Source organism: Chionomys nivalis, chromosome 19 (genome assembly GCF_950005125.1).
Source record: "Chionomys nivalis chromosome 19, mChiNiv1.1, whole genome shotgun sequence".
NCBI lineage: Eukaryota > Metazoa > Chordata > Mammalia > Rodentia > Cricetidae > Chionomys > Chionomys nivalis.
Genome location: NC_080104.1, coordinates 58,835,105 through 58,852,927, shown reverse-complemented (window position 1 = coordinate 58,852,927; position 17,823 = coordinate 58,835,105). Strand labels below are relative to the sequence as shown.

Below are 17,823 nucleotides of genomic sequence, written 5' to 3'. Positions count from 1 at the left end.
CTCAAAACAGAAAACAAAAATGGACTGGCTGACTGTGGTGGTGCACACCTTTTATCCCAGCACTCGGGAGACAGAGGCTGGTGGATCTCTGTGAGTTTGAGGCCAGCCAGGGCTACCTAGAGAAACCCTTTCTTAAAAACAAACAAACAAAAACTAGCTTTCAATAAGTTTCAATAGGGTATGCACCCGTGGCCTCGGCCCTGGAGGGTGTGTACCCGTGACCTCCTCACAGGAGGGTATGCACCCGTGGCCTCCGCACTAGGGAAGCAGCGACCAAGAATACATGGAGCTGGCTGGCCCAAACAGCTTGCTCCAAGTTCAGTGAGCCACAAGGGAAATATATGTTTTATATTAAACATCCTATAATTAACAACAAAGAAGCAGGGAAATATTCACATCGTTTTTTCAGCTCTAAGATCCCTCCTCCCTCCCACCCGCCCACTTCCTGCACAGCAAGGCAAGAACAAAGCAAATGTAAACCCTGATACTAGTTCCCAGGAAAACTGAGCAGAAGATAATACAGAAAAGAAATCTGAACCCTTAATGCAGCAGACTTACAAACCCAACAGAGCTGGGGGTAAGAGCACACGGGGACTCTCCCATCAAAGGTTAGATAACTAAAAATGACTTTGTAATTATTTATTTTGTGTATGTATATGCACCTGGGTGTGTGTATGTGCACCATGGGCACACATGAGCCCACAGAGGCCAGAAGAGCTAGTCCGATCCCGAGAAGTGGAGTTACACACAGTTTTGAGCTGGAATGTGGGTGCTGGGACAGAACCTGGGCCCTCTGCAAAAGCAGTAAGTGCTTTAAACTCCTGAGCATCTCTCCGCCCCTAAGAAGGACATTTTTCATGATTAAGGAAATGATTAAAAACCAATCCCTTGGGCTGGGGAGATGACTCAGAGGGTAGAGGCGCCTACAGCCAAGACTAATTACAGGAGTTCAATCAGGGTTCTACATAGTCGAAGAAAAGAACTGATACCCATACTATGTACATGTCCACACACACACACACATGTACACACACACACACACACACACACACACGCAAAGGCAGGGGCTATAGCTCAGTGGTAGAGCACTTGCCCAGCATGTTAGAAGCTCACCCTGAGACATCAAAACAGCTAGCTTCTACAGACTGAAATCATAGGTACTTTTTATGTATCCTTTTTTTTTTAAGTGTTTGAAAGTATTTTGAAGCATTTTTAAAGTTTTGGCATTTTCAATGTGTTCTACAACTGTGTTATTAAGGCAAGCCGTGTTGACGTAGAAATCCCGTGTCAAGTCAGGCCCTGGGCTCAGCTCCACGCAGACCTCTCTGACCCATATTTGATCCTGTGCTCCTTGTGAGCTGACCCCCCAGCCTTCTTTCTGAAAGGCTGGAAGAGCTGACGGTGAGCCTAGCCACTCCTCATGCATCAGGGGGCCTTCAGGAGGCTTCTCCCCAGAAGTTTTGAGGTCACCTGGACAGGCTACCCCGTAGGCCCTTTTTTCCTTTCCACCTCCTCCCTTTCTCTGCCCCCCCCTTTCCCTCACCCCCCTTCTCCCTCCTCCTTGGGCGTGGCTTATCTCAGGCTTCCTTTCAGCTGCTCTCCCTTGGGAAGCAGACATCAACATCCTTGTGCTTAGCGATGTCTGTCTTTCTGAGTGCCTCTCTTCCTCCCTCCATCCTTATGGCTTAAGTAATTAAAAAAAAAATCTTAAAAAAAAAAACAAACAATTCTGCTTTAAATTAGTTAGTCCTGAATCTCTGCAGTGTCCATGACGTGGATCCTGGAGTTGGCCTGAGTCAAGGTCACCGAAAGATCCATGGACCAGTTGAAGGTGACATTGCCAATCTAAGTCTCTGCGGCTTTCATTCCAGGCTCCGTCCAGAGCACCAGGGGCAAGTGCTCTGCGGGGCTGCCCTGCTATGCAAGGCCTCCACGTTATCTTGGTTTTTTTTATTGTTGTTTGTTTTGTTTTTTGTTTTTGTTCTTGTTTTTGATGTTGAGAAATGGGTTTCTCTGTGTAGCCCTGAGCTGTTCCTAGCTCACCTAGAACAGGGCATGGCATTTCTTGGGGGACATCATTACTAAGGGTTAACCCTCCAGATTTCCTAAGCCACTGCCTTACCTCTGAGAGAGCAATCAGCAATACAGTGGAAACCACCTTGCTCAGGTAAAGACCAAGAGAGGTAGCTACTCCCCAAAGTGGCCCAGTCTATATCCGACACATTAGGAATGGTCACTTCTACACTCTCTATATCCCTTACAATCTTTCTTTTTTTAAAAAAATTTTATTTTATGTTCATTGGTGTTTTATGTGTGTGAGGACGTTGTATGCCCTGAAACTGGAATTACGGACAGTTGCGAGCTGCCCTGTGAGCGCGAACTGAACCCGGGTCCTCTGGAGGAGCAGCCTGTGCTCTTAGCCACTGATCCACCTCTCCAGCCCTAAAATCTTAAAGAAGGTGCTCCCGTTCTCTCCCAGCCTCTCGTCTTAGGGTGCTGCTACTCTGACCTGCACTGTTCTCTGTGAAATGGGTACCCATAGGGGAAAGGGACCTTTCCTCTTCAGTGCAAACCTTCAGTGTGAACCTGTCTGCTTCACAGCTCCGACTAGTGGGAACTCTGCCGGCCTTCTCCTCGGGACTCTCACATGTGACGTTCTGCAGAAGGGGCTTCTAGAGCTTCCAAGGCCAAGATAGATGGATTTATTCTTATGTGGAGAAGGCTAAAGCCCTAACTACTACATTATCTGTGGCTTTGAACACGGCACTGGCGGGCAGTGTCTTCTGACCCAGGAAGAGGATGTCTCCAGGGATGCTCGCAGATCTAAATAGCAGCCTGAGCATCAGTGAGCACCACCAGCTGGGTCAAGAGTTGACAGTGGATGGTCTGCAGAGCCTGGCCTGGGAAGGGCTCCATAGCCTGTACTAGCACCGCACTGCACAGGCAGGTGATGCCTGACCCAGGCATCTCTATCTTTATCTCCTCCCTCCCTGTTCTAGGCACACACATGGGAAGGGAGTTCAACTCTATTAATTAAAAGAGTAGACATAGTGGAAGTCATTTCCATCTGGAAGACATCTCTGCTATTTATCTTCCCAGGAAACGGATTTGCCTACATCCACATGACTAGCTTCATGTGGACGCATGCACACACCTACATGGAGACACACATGTACATCAGTAAAACGAGTAAAAATAAAATTTTTTAAAAATAAAAAGTTCTAACGTCACAGACAATTTGGACTGAGGAATCCGGCATCAAATGCTGACTGTCACTCCCTATCTGAGAGAAATCGCCAGTATGTCAATCAGTTCCATAAACTTGTTTGGCTGGTACAAGGTTAAGGCTTGTGAGAATGCTTATGTTACAATAGAATTGTTGAAGCAGTTTCCTAAGAGCTCAGCGCTTAGTAATGCCTACCACAGAACCAGCGGCCAATAGACACAAAGGAGGAAGAGTGTAGATGGGAGAGGTTTGAGTCACTAAGTCTATTCTAGTCCTGAGAAGGCGCAGTAGCGCGAGGCGGACACCAGGGGGCGCAAGCGCACAAGCTTTCCGGATACCGCGAGAGTTCCCCCGCGCCCCGCGACCTCCCCGTATTTGTTTTGGAGTGTGGGGCGTGAAGAGGTTTCCCTTTGTGTTCGGGGCCCGGCCAGAGGCGTGAGAATCGCTTCCGGGTCGCGCTGCCGGAAGCAGGAAGTCGTTGGCCCATCCTCCTCGCCCGGAGACTGGTGTCCCCGAGGCGGGAGGAGCCCGAGAGGGCGCGGGCCCGCATGTGAGTGACTGGGGCCAGAGGCCGGGAGGGAGGGGGGAGGCCGGCCGCCCTCCGCGGGCGCCACAGCCTCGCGCCGCCCCACCTCGCCGCCACCTTCCCCCTCCGTTCCCGTCCCCCGGCGAGAGCCTCCCCGCGTTCTGCTGACTGACACCATCCCCCGGCCATCCCTCGGGGTCGATTCCCTTCTGACATCTTTCGGAGGCTCCACCGAGGAGAGGGAAACGAGTTCTCCGACCCTGCTTGAACTCGGTTCGCAGGCGTCGCGGCCGGGTCCGAGAGCCCTCACCCCCGCTTGCCACCCTCGCCACGGATCCATTAGCAATCACGAGAGCCCGGCCCCGACCCCTTGTCAGACATCTTTCTCTAATGGTTAAGGAGGAGATACTTTTATTTACAAAAGCGTGGACTTAATTTGATGAACCTGGCACCTTAGCTTTCAGAAAGGGACGTGTCTTGGTGTACTGACCAGAGTAAAAGAACTTTGTGCAGTCGCCTGCCAGTGCGAGAAAATCACCTGCCTGGTGTTTCGTCGCATTTTAAGACTTAAGCTTGCAGGCCACATGACGTGAGTATGCTGCTAGAAACAGAAAGGGACACGTTTGCTGTTCACAGTGTCGAGGTTTATCGGAGAACAGACTCACAGGCTTGGTTCCACTGGCTGCAGTTCTGCCAAGAGTTCGAGGTTTCCCTTGACAGCTGGCCATTGCCCCAGATAGGTTTATCCCAGTCTTCCCTGGGGATAGTAACTCTCACGTGACACTACACAGCCACAGTATTTCCGCCTCTCTATGGGTTATTGATTGGCTACACAGCGGGTAAGGAGGCCACGCCGGGCAGAAGAGAATGTACAGGTGTAAAGAGATAAGTGTTCAGAGATGTGATGGTCTCAGAGCTGAGGGAGGCCGTGAGCTAGACCTTGCCATGGGGTGAGCTTTGGGAAAGAAGTGGAGGACGATCCAGGACAGAGAGGTGGCCACATCACCAGGGGGTGGGAGTGACCGGACCTAACTGGGCTTGAGCTCCGCAACTGTTCTCTGTCAGCCCTTCGGGAACACACTGTAGGCAAAGTCAGTGGGGGCTGCTGCCATTACAGTTCCTTTTCTCGGGTGCAAGTTTGGGTGCTGGTTCTTTGCCTCGGTCTTGCGGATCTGACAAGTTCTTGGGAGTGGTTTTCCTGGGTGAATTCAGTACACTTAGTGCTCATAGGGTCCTGATTTATTCTGATAGGTTAGTTGGTTGGTTTTGTTTTTCCTCCGTGAGTGGCCTGGAACTCACTCCAACCTCTGCCCACCTCTACCTCCCAAGCGCAGGGATTAAAGGCCTGTGCCACCACATCTGGGTACTTTGAGTTTAGGTGAGAAAGTCTGTGTTGTTTACTGTTGGAAGTAAGCGATCTGTCAGTCTGTGCCTTGCGGAAGGTGCCATATGCGCAGGGAAGTGTATAGTCTTCCTGCCTCTGTGTTTGCACTTAAAACGGAGCCAAATGCTGGTTAGGAAGAGGAGTCACTTAGGGCAAGGCACAGCCTGAAAGCTGCTATGCACACAGCATAGAGTAACAGAGCAGGGCACACAGCTTGATCACACCTCACCCTTGATGATCTAAAGCCTGCATAGCCCTGGTGTTGGCCGTCCTCTTAGTTAGCACGCACTTGGTAGGCAGCTACTGTGCACTTAGGATGCTGACCCTCTCGTTGCTCGTTTGGTAGTTCCCAGGTGGAGCTTTTCACAGACGTATCACTCTGATTAGGTCAACTTGAAGTTATTTCAATTTCTCTCTTAACATGCAGGGATGCCAGGCAATGGTGGCGCACGCCTTTAATCCCAGCACTCAGGAGGCAGAGGCAGGCGGATCTCTGTGAGTTAGAGGTCAGCCTGGTCTGCAGAGCGAGTTCCAGGACAAGTTCTAAAGCTATAGAAACCCTGTCTTGAAAAGCAAAAACAAACAAATGCAGGGAATGGGATAAAGCGCTGGACTAGTATGCACGCGTCTCTGTTCAGTTCTCAGTACTGAAAGGAAGCAAAACAGATTAATGCTTAAGTCAGGCATGCATGCTTTTAATCCTAGGGTTTGGGAGATGGAGGCAGGAAAATTGGAAATTCAAGGCTAGCCCGGACTACATCAAACCATATCTTAATAAACAAAAACCCACCCCCTGAGACCCCCAAGTACACTTATATTGTATAGAGTACACACATGTGTGTTTGTGTGGAAAAGGCCACCTTTGCTGCCTTGCAGTTTTGGCTGAGTACTCATAACTTGTATACCAGAAAGAACAAAACACAAGCCCTCTGAAATAACAGTAATCATTCATAATCACCGAACTCTCGGTAGTCTGCATTTTCTCCATTTATCCATTCATCTGCTTTGAAACTGCCTTTTCTGCCTTGAAGCCTTTTTTGTGACCCAGTTTGAGTCCCTGTCCTCATCTCTGCAACACACAACACACTGGCTTCAAGCCCGCTGCTCACTAAGCCCTGCCCAGGCTGATGCATGTCAGGTGAAATGAACAAAGCACTAGTTACAATTTGGAAACAGTGCACAGTGGGTCCTTTCTATGAGTTTGTCCCTTTATTGGGTTCCATAACTGAAGTGAATTTCTGTTTCTAGTCTTTTTTTGTGCTATTTTCTCCATTTAAAAAATATTTTTGAAAGTTATTGTTATTATGTGCATTGCTGCCTGACCTGCGTGTATGTCTTTGTGAGTGTGCTGGATCCTCTGAAACTGGAGTTACCGCCATGTGGGTGCTAGGAATTGAACCCAGGTTCTCTGGAAGAGCTGCCAGTGCTCTTGCCTGCTGAGCCCTCTCTCCAGCCCCAAGTTGTTATTTTTTTAATTCCTATGTATGGTTCTCAGTGTATGTGCACCACATGTGTGCAGGAGGCCAGAAGAGGGTGCCAGGTCCTGTGAGATGGCTGTGTGTGTGTTAGTCATAGGTGTCATGTGGGTACCGGGAACCAAACCCAGGTCCTCTGAAATACCAGGAAGTGTGCTTGACCCCTAAGCCATCTCAGCAGCCTACATGTTCTCCCCTTATCTGCCCTGAAGAACCCAGTGTGTTTGGGAGGAAGTGATAGAGTTGTATGAGGTTTAAATGATGAACTCCATGTTGAGGGCTTGGTGTGTTAATTATTTGGGCAAAGCCCTGGAAGATAGGCTTTTTAGGAAGAGGAAATTAAGTGTGCAAAGGCAGATAACTGTGAAGCAGAAAAAGACGAGAAAAGGTTAATGGAAAATGAGATGGGTCAAGTAGACTGTGACCAGATCAACAAGGACTGTGGGAAATAGTTAAGACTTCATCTTATACAATTATTATTTAATATTTATTTACTTAGGTATTGTGTAGACTGTGACCAGATCAACAAGGACTGTGGGAAATAGTTAAGACTTCATCTTATACAATTATTATTTAATATTTATTTACTTAGGTATTGTAACAAATATTTCACATGCCATTGTATAATCCTCAGTTGGAGTAGCTATAATTACCACCTCTTTTAAAAAAAGAAAAACAAAAAACAGGATCTCATGTAGCCCAGGCTAACTTCAAACTTGCTTTGTAGCTGAACTTCTAAATGTCCTGACTCTAATTCCTGAGTGCTAGAATTATAGATGTATACCCCATCTTGGATTCATTATCTCTGTTTTATAAATGAAACATTGTAAGCTTTAAGGAGATTGTCAGTAAGCAGAAGAAGCTAAGTGGATCCAGCTTTTCTCCCCGCTCTAGCTCCTGTGTCCTTAGCAACCATGCAGTACCTCAGAAGAGCAGCTTACCCCAGACACACTGGTTTCAGAAAATAACACGTGAACAAGAGCAATGCTGGGCTGAAGAAGAAGGCTGGGATCTAGAGACCACTGTATCTCTGTGGTGGTCACACAAGAACTGTTCTTCCTGTTGTTACCTGTTGTTAACTATTCACTTCTGTTTTTTTAAATTTTTTATTTTTTTATATTTTTGGTTTTTCAAGACAGCTTTCTCTGTAGCTTTGGAGCCTGTCCTGGAACTAGCTCTTGTAGACCAGGCTGGTCTCAAACTCACAGAGATCCGCCTATCTCTGCCTCCTGAGTGCTGGAATAAAAGGTGTGCGCCACCACTGCCCTGCAACTCTTCACTTCTTTCCAGATAAAATCTCCATTTTCTAACCCTTGTTGGCCTGGAGCTCACTGAGATGAGCTGACCTCAGACTTGCAGAGACCTTCTGTCTCTGCTACCCAAGTGTTGGGAGTATGGACATCACCTGAATCAGAAGGATTCAGTGTGACTTCATTGGCATGAATGAGGCAGAGGGAAAGTTTCAGTTTAAATCAAGAGGCGGAAGAAGGAAAGGGCCTGAGAGATGACTCAGCAGGTCAAATTCTGAAGACCCGAGCTCGATCTCTGGGACCATCTGTAGAAAGGCAGACCTGACCTCCGTGTGTGTGTGTGTGTGTGTGTGTGTGTGTGTGTGTGTGTGTGTATACACAAAATAAGCATTTAAGAAGGAAGTGTGGGGGCTGGAGAGATGGCTCAGAGGTTAAGAGCACTGATTGCTCTTCCGGAGGTCTTGAGTTCAATTCCCAGCAACCATGTGGTGGTTCACAACCATCTGTAATGAAATCTGGTGCTCTCTTCTGGCCTGCAGGCATACATGTAGACAGAACATTGTAAACAAATAAATCTTTAAAAAAAAAAAAAAAAAAAAAAAAAAAAAAGAAGGAAGTGTGATGGGAGAGTGAGCGACAGGAAAACAGGTTCAGTACTGACGCCGACTGTGGTGCTCAGTTCGGGTAAATCCGTGGTTGGCTCTCGGGCTCTAAAGAGAGTTGTGGACTGAAAGGGTTTGGGAAGCAGCAATAGCTGTAGTTGACGCCAGGGAGGGAAGGAGAAGGTCAAGGACAACTGGCGAATGTTAGCCTCCGGTATGAGAAGGAGACAGTTATGCCAAGGTTGAGAGGACTGTGGAGAAAATGGGTAGTAATGGTGGGTGCTTAGCAGAGGTCAGATAAAGCAGGCACTGAAAAACGCCCTTTGGACTTGGCACCAGGAAAACCATTGGTGACTAGTGAGAGCCAAATCGGTCAAATGAGAGTGCAGGAATATGATTCAGCAGGTTAGTGAAGGAATGGAGGCCTGAGGAAGAAGACAGTAAGTGAGGCCATCCCCTCCCGGATTTGGCTCTGGAGGGAGGGGACAGATTCTTTTAGTAATAGAAACAGGAAAAAGCAAGATTTGGAGAAGGTAGAAATCAGTTTAAAGATGTGCAAGCTTGTGCTGCAGGTCAGAAGGCAGAGTGAAACTAGGGATATTCTGTACTGGATAGATCAGAGCCAGCAGTCAAGTTCAGTAGTGTGTGTGTGTGTGTGTGTGTGTGTGTGTGTGTAAGTGTGTAAGTGTAAGTGTGTAAGAGGGAGAGATCCAACTACATACCGAACATTAGGTAACATTAGAGAATTAGTTGTTTTAGCGGAGGTGGTAATGAAGCATGCTTATTGTTACCTAGGAAATTCTTACTATGGGATGATGAAATGTCTAGAGGTAATATAATTATGTGTCATAGTTAATTCAAATGATTCTGATAAAAACAGGAACAGAGGGTGTGTACCAATGTTGACAACAGATAGGTCTTAAGTGAGCGTGTGTGTTTATTGGTCTTTCTGTTTTGCAGATGTTCGAAATCTTTCAAAATGAAAAGTTTGGGTGAAAATATAGAAATGAGAGTGTATCCGTGGGGTGGCTGTTTTCTCTCAAGTTAGGAAGGGCTAGAGCTGCCAAGAGTGCAGAAGCGTTTGAAAAACAAACACAGAACCTCAAGTCTTGCCAGACAGAGCATCAGATCACATGATAGAATGCAAAAAATGTGTTCCTTGATTGTAATCTCTTTGTGCTTTACTCCCCACCCGTTTTTGTTTTTTTTGAGACAAGGTCTCTGTAGCCCTGACTGTCTTGGAACTCTATGTGTAAACTAGGCTATCCTTGAACTCACAGTGATCCCCCTGCCTCTACTGAATTTATAGGAATGCATCACCATGCCTGGCATGTTAAACTCCTGAGTATATTCAACATATAGAAAGCTATATATGCTTAAATTATGCAGCCTGGTACTGGAGACACTGAAACTGCCACACAGCCCTCACCTGTCCATCATCCCAGAAGGTTTCCTCTTGTCTCATTATTTGCAAGATCTATTTTAGCATTTTTTAAAAAAAAAAAAAAACAAACCGCCGGGCGGTGGTGGCGCCCGCCTTTAATCCCAGCACTTGGGAGGCAGAGGCAGGCAGATCTCTGTGAGTTCGAGACCAGCCTGGTCTACAAGAGCTAGTTCCAGGACAGGCTCCAAAACCACAGAGAAACCCTGTCTCGAAAAAACCAAAAAAAAAAAACCAAAAAAAAAAAAAAAAAAAAACCTTTTATTTTCAAAGGTTTGTTTAGTTTATTGTGTGAGTGCAGATACACACATGGAGCACATGTGGAGGTTAGAGGTTGACTTTTGGGGAGTCAGTTTTCTTCTTCCACTTTGAGGCAGCCACTGTGCTGAGCAGGCTAACCCCTGCTACCCATCTATCCACAGGAGTACCTACCACTGTATCTGGCATTTTTTTCCTGTGGGTTCCAGACATTGAATTTGGGTCTTTAGATTTGCATAGCAAGCGCTCATGTCTTCAGAGTCATCTCCCCAACCCCATTATTTTGTTTTTGTCTGTGTCTTGAGATTGAACCCAGGGCCTTCTGTGTGCTAGGCAGGTGCTCAATCACTGGGCTATATTCAAAGCGTAGTTTTAGTATGGAATATAGTATTAGCCCTAGGCACTGTGCTCTGTGGTAGATCTCTGTAATTTATTTTTCATTTATGACTAAACCCTTACTGCATTTATTTATTTTGTGTGTACAGCGTGTGTGTATGAGTGCGCACACCTACCATGGAGCGTATGTGGAGGTCAGAGGACAACCTGCAGGACTTGACACTCTCTTTCACCATGAGGGTCCTGGAGCTCAAACTCGGGTTATGAGGGGTGGCAGCAAGCCACTTGGCCTCCTAAAACTTTCTAATCTTTGACTCATTTTTCTTGAGTTTACCTAGCCCCTACAATTGCCGTTTCAGGGTTTTTTTTGTGTTTAACTAGTTTACATTAATCTGTAATGGCACCATATTGTTGGTGTTCTTGAGACTTCCCTTTCAGAGACTAACTTCCCATTGTATTTATATTCACCTTCTGTAAACTAGTGGAAATCAACTCCACTAACCTATGAGTGGACTCTGGGTTGCTTCTGTCTGGGCTATTGTAAAGAGTGTTGCAGTGAGCTTGGGGGTGCAGGTAGCTCCTCAAAACCCATGCTTCATTTCCTTTGAACACATAGCTACACGCAGGATTGCTGGAGGCTGACAGTCTGCTGTTCATTTCCAACATGTCCATGTTATTTTCTGCTTTCATGCTTACCAACGGTGAAAATTTACAGTGCTATAAATTTCAAGTACTTACAGTTTTAAATTATTACTGTTTAAATCACATAAATCATTTTAATGTTTTATCAGTTATTTCCCCTTAAATATGTTTGGTTTTACTTGGTAGTTCTTGTTTATGTTTTTATTTATTTATTTTGAGGCAAGATCTCTCTGTGTAGTTTTGATGTAGCACAAATAATAAAAACCTAGAGATAGATGTTGGGGTTCAAGCTGAAGATCAGAACAGGAAAGCAGCCAACCACTAGAGAGCTCTTACCTCTACAAAGTCTTCACACTGAAAGAGAGAAAGTTCCTGTCTCATCCCACCCTATATTCCTCTCTAGGGCTGGTGTGCACCACCACTGCCTGGCCTTTATGGCTGACTAGTGTGGCTGCTGGGATTAAAGGTGGTGTGTCACCACTGCCTGGCCTGTGTGACTAATGTCGCTGGCTTTGCACTCTGATCTTCAGGCAAGCTTTATTTGTTAAAACACAAATAAAATATCACTGTACTGACTGTCCTAGAATTCACTCTATAGACCAGTCTGGCCTTGAACTCACAGAGATCCACCTGTTTCTTCCCCCCAAGTGCTAGGATTAAAATCATACACCATCACACCTGGCTCTTAGTAGTTTTTAATTGCAATCTGTTAGATGCATTGTTCTCTCTGTAGAATCTGTCTTCAGTCATGAGAACCTTGGGATGGCACTGAATGGAATGTATTCATGAAGAGTGTACAGCACACCCCACAGCCATCTAGGGAGCCAAACAGGAGAGAGAATTTCTCTGAGTATTGTTCTTACTGTCCTCAGCTGGAATGTGTGCTTTATAGCTAAAGTATCATTGGATCAGCATCGTATCTTAGAGTTGCGGATCAGCCGCAGCTGTTCATGTCAGTGTTTCGGACACGTCACTTGCCAGGCTAGTGCAAAAGTACAATATTTATTCTGCTCTCTTAGCCGTTTTTCTGCTTTCCACAAACATGTTTGACTTTGATTATAAAATTTACTTAGTGTGAGATGCCTGTTTCCTTCACCTCAAGTGATTTGTGTAGGCATTTAGCCCATCAAAGCATCATAAGAATGGTAAGTACAAAACATTTTAGGAGACTAAATTCATATGACTTTATTTTATACACACACACACACACACACACACACACACACACACACACACCCCTTATGCATGTAGTCCCTGTAGACGTCAGAAGTGGGTATTCGATGCCCTAGAATTAGAGTTATAGGTGGTTGTGAGCCATGATGTGGATGCTGGGAACCAAACCCAGGTTCTCTGCAAGAGCAGCAAGTGTTCTTAATTGATGAGCCCTTTCTTTATTTCTTTATCCCGTTTTCTTTCTTTCTTTTTTTTTTTTTTTTTTTTGGTTTTTCGAGACAGGGTTTCTCTGTAGCTATGGAGTCTGTCCTAGAACTAGCTCTTGTAGACCAGGCTGGACTCGAACTCACAGAGATCCCCCTGCCTCTGCCTCCCAAGTGCTGGGATTAAAGGCTTGCGCCACCACCGCCCGGCTTGTTTGGTTTTTGAATCAGGATCTTACATAACCCAAGATGGTCCTGAACTCGATTTATAGCTGAGAATGACCTGGAACTCAAAGTGCCACCATGTTCAATTCTTCTGTCAACTCTCTGCTGACAAGTTTTTCCCAGCAATCCCATGAGCCATGCTCCTATGCTATGCTATTTCCACAGGGACTGAGGCCCAGGTGGAGCTGTGGGGAATGTCTCATCAGAGCTGCCCTGCTTCTATTCCTGAGGTTCCTCTCCACTGCGAACCAGCACCCTGGTGGCTCACTCCTGGCAGGACTCTCTTGAAAACCAGGCTCAGTTCTTTTTTCTTTGAGAAGGACCCTTCTTCATTGTGGAGGACTGTCTGGGTCCTGTGTGATGCTGGCCCTTCCCACTAGATGCCAATAGGACTCTTCTACTTTTGATCTAATTTTGACAGTAAATATAGGGGAAACCTATCACCAAATGTCCCCAAGAACAGAACCACTTGATTGAGAGCTGCTGTCCTAAAGTAACCTCCTTTAAAGAGAGTGTTTTTTTGTTACTTTCGTTCGTTTTGCAGTGCTGGGGATTGAACTGAGGCTCTTCTGGTGAGCTAGCTGGCCTCGGACTGAGCCTTTAATCAGTGTCGAGTCCCACTCCCAGAGCCTGTCACTCTCAGTCCAGTAGTCTCCCATATCTGTGGCTGTAGTGCCTGCAGTGTGTACATTCTCCGTGTGCCCTCCTGAGTAGCATGCTGAACTCTCACACTAACCTGCCTGGGGCAGTCATCACTTGTTCAGTGTGCCTGCGCCTGCCACCTGCTTGTTAGTAACGTAACAGTGTCTTGTCCCAAGGGTAACCCCTGATGTCTGTGTCCTTCACCTCATGTGACTTGTGTAGGCATTTAGCCCATCCCAGCATCATTAGAAGGGTAAGTACAAGACATTTTAAGAGTGAGACTAAAGTCATGTGAGTATATTATCTATTTCATTAGTAGTTATTGTTGCTATTTCACTGCTGAATTTGTAAATTGAACTTACTTATAAGTGCACACGAGGAAAACGTGGTGTGTCTAACAGTTCAGTACAATGTGGTTTCAGGCTTGCGCTGGGTGTCTAGGAACATCTCCCCCATCATGAACAGAGGACGACTGTATGTCAAGGGTGGGACAGAGGCCTTGGTTTCCTAACCCCTTGGTGACCCTCCTGTGCCCTTGCAGGGTTAAACCACTGTTAAAGAGTCAAGCTCATTCTTCCGAACTTCCCTCCGAGACAAAGCTCCTTTCTGCCAGGCTGGACCCTCTTTCTGGAGGTAAATGGATTGTCTGTCTTCAGGCCTCAGCTGGTTACTCCTGCTCGTGCTCAGTGCTCAGCGGTGACTTTGTGTTTCATGTGTCTTAAATGGGCAGGATTGCTGTTAGCCAATTAATGTTATACCCAACCACTAATATTCTCTCTGATAATTCTTAGAGTCTCTGGTTTAAACAGGAAACTGCTGTTTCTGCAATTACTAGTCACAAAAGAATTATATGGTATTATCATTTTATTCCCTTTGAATGTGTTCTGGGGGTTGAACCCAGAACCCTGTCCTTGCCACTACTGTTCTGAATCCCGGGCCTTGTGTTTTCTGTGGCAGTTACTGGGGTGTGGTGGTGTGCTATAGCGGTCTTTCCTTCACAGCCCTCGTTGCTTTGTGCCTAGTGATGCTCTATAAGAGTAGCAGTAGGGGGCTGGAGAGATGACTCAGAGCTCCTCTTCCAGAGGTCCTGAGTGTAATTCCTAGGAAGTACATGGTGGCTCACAACCATCTGGAATGACATTTGGTGCCCTCTTCTGACATGCAGGCAGAACATTGTATACATAATTAATGAAATAATTTTTTTTTTTTAAAAAAAAGGAGTAGCAGTAGGATTTTTATGATTACAGAATCATGACAGAGATCACCTTATCATTCTTTGGAAATGTCCCTATTTTTGTTTGGGGGGAAGGTTGGGAGTTTATGTATTCCAGGCTGGCCTTGAACTTGCTTTGTAGCCAAAATGACCTTGAACTTCTGATCCTTCTGCCTTCCAAGTGCTGTTTCTTACAGTTCTGGAACCCAGGGCTTTGTATATAGTGAGCAGACTCTCTGCCGACTGAACTACATCCTCAGCTCCCAAACCTGCCCACTTGTGCTAAGATCACAAGGTTTGTGCCACCAGTACTTGGATTGAAATACTACATTTTCGTTTATTTGGTTTGATGCCCTCTAGTCCCTCCCGCTTGCTCCTCGAGAGTAGCTTTGTGGACGGAATGAGGTCCAGACGAAGTGCGAGTGCAGCTGGCTTCAGATGTATCTTTTCACCCAGAAATTAAAGCACTGAACTGGGTGACTTGTAATGATTGTTCTAGTCTGCACACACTAACAAGTAGTTTATAACTGGGAACACATGCAGTAAGAGAATCTCTATTGGAGAGCTGGGCATAGTGGTAGATGCCTTTAAAATGCCTTTATCTTTAAAATATTTTATTTTTTAGTGTGCATGGGTGTTTTGCTTGCCTGTGTATCTGTGCCCTATTGCAGTGTCCTTATTGGCCAGACAGGGCATCAGATCCCCTGGGACTGGAGCTATTGATAGTCGTGGGCCCCTGTAGATACTATGAATCAAACCCAGGTCCCTTGGAGACGCCAGTGCTTTTAACCACCAAACTGATGGAGGAAGGTCATTGGCTAATAAAGAAACTGCCTTGGCCCATTTGATTGGCCAGTCTTTAGGTGGGTGGAGTAAACAGAATAGAATGCTGGGAGGAAGAGGAAGTGAGCTCAGATGCAGGGCAGCTCCTCTCAGAGCCAGATGCAATGCCGCTCTTCTCCGGGGCAGATGCAATGAAACTCCGTCCCAGGATGGACGTAGGCTAGAATCTTCCTGGTAAGCGCACCTTGGGGTGCTACAAACATTATTAGAAATGGGCTAGTCCCCCTTCCCTCTTTTGTTTCTTCAGCATGTGCACGCGTTTCTTCTCTTCCCCTCTTTCTCTCTTTCTCTTCTCCCTCTCTCTCTCTCTCTCTGCCTCTCTCCCCCAATAAAATGTTTTATGCCAAAAAAAAAAAAAAAGAAAAGAAAAAAAAAGAAATGGGCTAGTCCAGGTGCGAGAGTTAGCCGAGAAGAGGCTAGATATAATGGGCCAAGCAGTGTTTAAAAGAATACAGTTTGTGTGTTGTTATTTCGGGGCATAAGCTAGCCAGGCGACCAGGAGCTGGGGCGGCAGGAACACAGCCCGCAGCTCCCACAACAGAATGGCGCCCAACGTGGGGCTCAAACCCACGACCCTGAGATTAAGAGTCTCATGCTCTACCGACTGAGCTAGCCGGGCGACCAGGAGCTTGGGCGGCAGGAACACAGCCCACAGCTCATACTACACCAAACCATCACTCCAGCCCTAATGTGTGCTTTTGATCCCAGGCAGGGCAGAGACAGGAGGATATCTGTGAGTTCCTGGCCTGCCCTAGACTTTCTGTGAGCCGAGGGTGAACCCCTGGTCCCTCTGTTTTCACCATACAAATGTGTGTCACCATGTCCATGTTTATTCAGTGCTAAGGATGGACCCTAGGGCCCCATGAATGCTAGGCAGGCACTGCTAACTGAGCCACCTCCCCAGACCGTAGACTTCTAGAAGAATCCTTTTATAATTTGTTTTGCTGATCCTCAGCTAGTTTATCATTCTCTTTGTCACCACGTATATGCACGTCTTTATTATATGCACCAGACATTGACCTTTGGTAAGGAGGCCACTGTCTGTGGTCTGCCCTCATAGACCTCAGAGGCCAGTGTATGGGCAATAGGAAAGAAAATGCAGTGTAAAATAATAAATGCCACAGCAGAGCTAAGTTCAAATCCATAAACTTACACTAGACCTTTATTAAGATATAATTTATATGTCACAGAGTTCACCCACGCAAAAAGCATGGTTTATGCTCACAATTTGTATAGCCGTCATTGGCATTCAAGATGAGGACATTTTGTCACTCTGGAGAGAGGGCCTCCTACTACTGCCGTTATCCTTGGCTCTCTCCACTCTTTTCTCCCAGCAACATCAGTCCAGTTTTTATTTGTAGACTCGCCTGCTCTCGGGTGGTCTCTGTGATTGTCTTCTACTTGTCACAGTGTTTTCAAGGCTTGGCCACATAACTTGTATTAATACACCATCACTTTTTATTGTCCTGTGATAGTCTGTTAAGTGGCTGTATCACAGTTTTTCCTGACTTCATTGCTTCATTGAATTGCTTCTGGTTTAGGACTGTTATGAATAATGCCACGGCTAACATTTGTCTTCCAGTATTTGTGTGGACATATGTTTTGAGTTCTCTTGGGTACATACCTGTGAGTAGAATTGTTATATGGCATGTTAACTCATGGTCTAACTTTGTAAACTGACAGCTGTTTTCCACAGTGCCGTACTATTTTACATCTCCATTAGTAGCTTCTGTTGTTGTTTTTTTTCAGTTCTTGTTTCATACACTTTATTCCCTAAATGATTTTAACTTCAAAACTTACTGACGTGGCACATGTGTATTCCTTTAAAAACAAACAGTAAAACAGGGTTTCTCTATGTAGCCCAGGCTGGTCTGTATTTGATGTGTAGCTAAGCCCAGATTGACCTTGAAATCTTAATCTTCCTGTCTCAGCATTCTAAGTACTAAGATTAAAAGCCCTCAAAAGACTGAGGCAGGAGGATCAGTAGTAGAGTGCTTACCTAGCATATATGAGGCCCTGGGTTCAGTTCAGTCTCCAGCATTACATAACACACACACACACACACACACACTCTTATGTCTTCAGCCAGTGGTAGGGGACCAATGGGATATCCATTGTAGGAGAATGAAGTTGGATCTTCCTTTATATCACACAAAAATAAAATTTAAGGTGGTTCAGAAAACTAAATATATAAGCTAAAATTATAAAACTTTTAGAGCGAGGCAATGGTGGTGCACGCCTTTAATCCCAGCACTTAGGAGGCAGAGGCAGGCAAATTTTTGTGAGTTTGAGGCCAGCCTGGTCTACAGAATGAGTTCCAGGACAGCCAAGGCTACACAGAAAAACCCAGTCTCAAAAACAAAATAATAATAATGAAATTAAAA

General features: G+C 45.8%; 1 protein-coding gene and 1 non-coding gene across 4 annotated transcripts in view; one reads left to right on the top strand and one right to left on the bottom strand.

The window, feature by feature from the left end:
• The first annotated feature begins 3,624 nt into the window (after nt 1-3,624).
• Nucleotides 3,625-17,823, top strand: part of C19H6orf89 (chromosome 19 C6orf89 homolog) — a 32,522-nt gene continuing 18,323 nt past the window's right edge. The window contains exons 1-2 of one of the 3 annotated variants that reach the window (XM_057752048.1): nt 3,625-3,776; nt 13,925-14,016. Coding sequence is in view for 1 of the 3 variants with exons in the window: in XM_057752047.1 (XP_057608030.1) it covers nt 3,775-3,776 (2 nt within the window). In the remaining 2 variants the exon portion in view is untranslated. Of the gene's footprint in view, nt 3,777-3,858; nt 4,342-13,924; nt 14,017-17,823 lie in introns of those variants that run through there. The other 2 variants (XM_057752049.1, XM_057752047.1) reach the window with 2 other exon arrangements.
• Trnak-cuu (transfer RNA lysine (anticodon CUU)) lies at nt 15,986-16,058 on the bottom strand. Its single transcript has one exon. It is a non-coding gene; the product is annotated as a tRNA-Lys (tRNA).